The sequence below is a fragment of the Myotis lucifugus genome, unplaced genomic scaffold (genome assembly GCF_000147115.1).
Source record: "Myotis lucifugus unplaced genomic scaffold, Myoluc2.0 scaffold_1932, whole genome shotgun sequence".
Classification (NCBI taxonomy): domain Eukaryota; kingdom Metazoa; phylum Chordata; class Mammalia; order Chiroptera; family Vespertilionidae; genus Myotis; species Myotis lucifugus.
The window spans coordinates 1-5,297 of NW_005872980.1; the positions used below are offsets into that span (position 1 = coordinate 1).

Here is a 5,297-nt window from a genome sequence, read left to right on the forward strand (position 1 = left end):
GCTCTTTCAGAAATGGTCCAGATACAGAAAACCAGGCTCCCATTCATTACACACCCAGACTCAGAAAACAACGCCTACCAACTCCTTAAGAAAACAGCAGCTGTCAGTATCAGTTGTAAAATGTACTAATTTCCCACGCATTGATTTGTTCATTTCACACTTACAACATTAGTGTGACTACTCTGAGACAATAATGAACAAAGTCATGGTGCTTGGGTTTCTATGTTTTATGTGATATAACAAACTGTAAGTATTTTCAGCAACATTCCCAAAGAAAGAGCTTCTTAAACCAAAGCATTGGAACTTATGTTTACCGGATTTAGTTGATGGCATATCTGGTTTTGCTGTGGTTTGGGGTTTAGGAAGTAATTGCTTTGGTGGTTTTGAATCTGAAGGAAAAAAGGTGTTATAATTAGTGTCATAGCAGAGCTGTGAATGTCAAGATTAATGTTACTGACACAAAGTTTTCCTAGTTATAAATCAAGGCACTGAAAGTAGTGGCTAGCAGGCTGGATTTGAGGTATGTCTGGTCTATGTGTGGTTTAGGGTCTTTTGGATGGTTCTGATGCTAAAGAAAAAGTATTAAAATTAGCATAATGGTCATGGCTGTAACTATCAGAATTAAGGACATATAGGCTCGAGCAAATATACTAAATAATTTCAGTGATATACAGCAAAATTAACTCCTAGGTTGTGGGAAGAATGGGAAATATGTCCAAAAGAAAAAACTCCAGGAAATGCTCAACATGTGTCTTTGAGCAAAAATAATGAGAATTGTAATAAGACTTCTTTTCTACATAAGTAATTTCAAATGTGATAAGTATAATAGTTCTATTTCTTAATTGATTTTTTTTCAGTATAAAAATAATATGGTAGAAATTTGAAACTTGCTTAGTAGGGGACCTGGGAAATAATCTTTAACACTTGAAATTCTATACAATGTTACATGGCTACTGATTTCTGGAATTTTCTAAAGTAAAGTAGTGACAGATTTATTGTGAATGATGAGAACTTACAATGAAATAATTATCATCAACAGCATTAGTACTAAAAACAATAAAACCAGCTTGGGACATCTAATGTTCTCAAGTTACAGACCATCCTAGTTTTACATTGGATCGTAGACCAAGGATAGTATTTGTCCTTCTAATTATCAAAACATACTCAAAAATTTTTTTTCAAAGAAACAAAAAAGCTGAAGAAGCCATTATTTCATGCAGCTTTTAAAAAGAAAGAATGTCAAACAAGTTGAATGAGTAAATCAATGAAATGATAATGAGGGCACTGAAATGAAATTTTGCCATTTGTCAAGTTCAGGATGCGCACAGAAGCCTCTGTCTGGGAGAATAGATGGTCTTTTCACCACAAGGACACATGGGATGGAAAGGCAGAGGGTTAGTGAAAAACCAGGAAGTTGTGTCCAAGGCCACAGAGCTTCCTTAAACAAGCACACAGGATTCTTCTAGAAGTCTCCTATCATCGGGTTCTTCAGACCCAGATAGGAAACTGAGGGGACGCATGGAATGAAATTGTGGTGATCTGGCAGAAGTGCAGTCATGCCTGGTGGAGAGTAGGAAAAGCAAAAGTGACAACATGAGAGCAGTTGGAGGAGAGCAGAATTACCGACTGTGGGCACCCAGAGCTCCGGTTGTACCGTAGCAGGTTGCAGAGCTACAGAAGTGAAAAATCAAAAAGAATAATTACATCAAGAAGCAGCATCTTGAGGAAGTAAACATTACTCCTCAATCTTAACCTGCGTGCTCTTTTTGGGTGTGATTCTCCCTTTTATTTTCCCCTTTCCCTCCTCTTCTCCCACAGCTCATCTGCCATGAATATCCTCCGTAAGATGTTAGGGTGCCCTACTTTAATAATACACTTAGTGAGTCAGCTTACTATTGTGTGTACCTGTAAATATAAATGTATATATTCATGTAACATGAATATGGACGGTTAGTACAGATACTTAAATATAAACATCAACTACGGTGGTTCCTAAAGTCCAGCAACGTAGGTAGTAGATAGCTACTATATCAGAAGCTATCATATTCCACTTTCTGTGTTAATTGAAACCCTCAACATCACATTTACCAGGTTTGGACTTGGGCACATCTGGGCTACGTGTGGTTTTGGGGCGGGGGCGACGACCTGGTCTTTTGGTCTTTGGTGGAGCTGGAGAAAGACAATTAGCGAGTTAACACAGGACAAACAATTTTACATATACCTCAGAAGCACATTTAAACTCTTTGATTTACTGTGGATATGTACCCTTCTGTTTTGCACCTTTCTATCATTAAATAATAAGTGAATCTTTAATTATATTGTTTTGGCCAGTTAAGTGAATCTTCAATTATATTTTTTTGGACCAAGATTTGTAAACAATCCTTGTTCAAGAGATCCCTTGTTCATCCATTTTGAGATGGGAAAACCTAGAACTCTGTATAACTTAGAGAAAACAGTCTCATAAAAATTTTGAAAGTGCTTGTTCAATAGGAACATGAGAAAAGTTATGCTTAAAAAGCCACTAGGGATAACAATTAAAATTTCTTTGGCCTAAGATTCAAAAGAAAAAGTTTTGCACTCAGCATTAAAAAAATCTGCAAATCAGCAAGATGTATTTTGAATTCAGAAATTATTTCAGGGAAGGTATATTTTAAAATTGAGATACAGTTTATAAAATTATAGATTAAAAATGTTTCTCTGGGAGTAAGAATAAAAAACACACACAAAAATGAATATTAATGGATTAATCCATTAATATGAGCCTATTAATAAAGCCACCAGCAGTCCGGAAAAGAGGTCACTCAATAACTGCATTACCTAATGTTGTTGTTGAAGGTTTGGTTTCCAGTGTTCCAGGTTCTAAGGCTGCATGAAACATCATCAAAAAAGAATCAAGATCAAAGGAAAAATGATTAATATGAAATATTAATATGAAATAAATATGAAAAATGTTTAATTTTTAATTACTAAGTTGAACAAATATAAATGATGAAAAATTTAGCCACATAAAAATTCCCTTTTTTATTTAAATTGATCCCTGTGCTTTTAGACAAAATGAACAAAAATATAGCCAGCGAGTTAAGTTTGGAAAGAGAACTGGAAAGAAAAAGGTACGATTCTTATTTGGAATATGTGAATGCAATAAAGTAACCAACAGTTCGTGTTATGAAGGAAAATATGGGTAATTGGCTAAGATGGCACCAGCAGAACACAGTATTTTGCTCTCCTGAAGAAAAAGAAGCTATAACATTAGGGTTAGTGTTTATATTTCTCTCTTTTAATGAATTTCCTAGTGACATATCAGGATATTTAGATCTGGAAAGACCATAATGTCTTTCAAGAAAATCTGCAAATGTTGGAGTTTCGAAAAGGAAGAAAAACACCTCCAAATGTGAAAGCAAAACATGTCCTAGGAAAGCCATGGTCCTCACCAGGTTAAAAGCAGCTCCGGGCACATTCCTCAAATATAAGGAAGGACAATAAAGCATGTCAAATGAAAATGAAAAGAATGTGTCAAATCAAAGTCAGTGTGGCTTTCATGCTGCCTCAGAACCTCCACTTTGAGCACAGGCAGAGAGTTATCTTCTGACAAAAACGGCTGAAAGAAAGAGCTAAAGGATGATGAAGAAATAATTTCTTTATTTTTTAAATCTCTTTTTTAAAGATATTTTTATTCATTTTTAGAGAGAAGGAAGGGAGAGGGAGAGAGAGAGAGAGAGAGAGAGAGAGAGAAACATTGATGTGAGGCTGCCTGTCCCCTTAGCAGGGATCAAGCCTACAATTCGGGCCGGTAATTGAACCAGCGATCTCTTTACCTCTTGGTTCATGGGATGATGCCCAACCAACAGAGCCACACCAGCCATGGCAAAATAAATTTTTAAAAAGCCAGAATTAAGGACAAAGTTGAAGATAGAGGTTGTAAAAAAGAGAGATAATTCTTTTTCACTAACTAACGAAAACTTCATTACCTATTGTTGACTGTGATGGTGTTGGAGTCAGAGGTTCTGGGGCTGCAATAAAAGCAAGTATTATCAAAGGCAATGCTGAAGAGCACCATCTAAGACAGAAATTAAATGTCCTTTAGTAGGAAAAGTGTTCTCTCATCGATGAGCAATCAGGTTCTCCTGGCTTAACAACCGAAAAGCTCAACACCCACATCCTCTCCGCAAACCATAATAAAAGTAAGAATTGAGATTTCTATATTTTTTGGTAGATTTTTAGCTATTGTATTTACTACACAATATTCTGAAAACTGATTCTAGTGCTTGAGGAGATACTCCATTAAAGGGAGGTCAGGCAGCTCTGAAAGGTTGCATGGAGCTCTTGTCCACCGGCCATGTTGCTCCCTGCAGGACAGTCAGGTTGGTCCAAGGAAGAAGGAACAGACTCATTAGACCTGTACCTGTGTCTGAATTCTGTTTCTTTTGGATGATTTTCAGCTTGGCTGGATCTGACATTATTTTATATATAAAAAAAATCAAACTTATGGTCTAAAAAGAAACCAAAATGCTCACATGATGTTCTCCATGTTTATTAGCATTATTGCTGGTGAAAAAATTGATTCACTTATAAAATTTAGTCCATTTTGGTTAGTAAATCAGAAGTCAAAAGGCAGTCTCAGATTTCATTGAAATGCTGAAAAAATTGAATAACAGTATCATTTAAATATTCTATCAGATAACAAATCCTCAATGTCATTCAAATTGGCAGAGAGAGAGAGAGAGAGAGAGAGAGAGAGAGAGACCTCAATGTTTCAGATTCTACAGGAGAAAAGAAAAAAAACAGTAAGCACCAATACATTAAATATAATAAATATTTTTAAAGGATCCACATCTGAAAATAGCAAGCAACAAAAATTCTTCTGAAACTTCGAGGTTGTAATTCATGTTTTAATTTCTACACAGGTACCTTCTAAAAGAGTGAAAATGTAAGTGAAATTTGCTGCTCACAGCATTTTTAAGACTTTACAAAGATTAAAGAACACTGTCTTTTAAATTTGTAAAGAAAAATCTGCATTTTTGAACTCTTGACAGGTGCAGACCACATAGGTATGTATTCCTATCAATTAAAATTCCAATTCACCTCCATATAAAAAAAGTCAGTGTTTATTAAAAAACAAATACATGTTTTGATGAGTTCCTCTATTGACACTATTTAGGTGTTGTAGATAAACATATAGAAATGTTCCATAAAAAAACTGAGTGGCATGCAAATAACTACACCACTCACATCACCACAACACAAAGAAATACACAACTTGCTCATGGATTTGTGGCTAGCAAAGAGAACAATGTACA

The 5,297-nt window shown here is 35.4% G+C and overlaps 1 protein-coding gene across 1 annotated transcript in view; it reads right to left on the reverse strand.

Moving 5' to 3' along the window:
* Nucleotides 1-314: 314 nt before the first annotated feature.
* LOC102436344 (target of Nesh-SH3-like) overlaps nucleotides 315-5,297 on the reverse strand; it is a gene marked incomplete at its 3' end in the record, with an annotated part of 12,332 nt that continues 7,349 nt past the window's right edge. The window contains exons 7-11 of the mRNA XM_023748851.1: nucleotides 3,969-4,010; nucleotides 2,818-2,865; nucleotides 2,089-2,169; nucleotides 1,624-1,671; nucleotides 315-389 (exon numbers count right to left, since the gene is read on the reverse strand). Coding sequence (XP_023604619.1) covers nucleotides 315-389; nucleotides 1,624-1,671; nucleotides 2,089-2,169; nucleotides 2,818-2,865; nucleotides 3,969-4,010 — 294 coding nt within the window. The remainder of the gene's footprint in view (nucleotides 390-1,623; nucleotides 1,672-2,088; nucleotides 2,170-2,817; nucleotides 2,866-3,968; nucleotides 4,011-5,297) is intronic.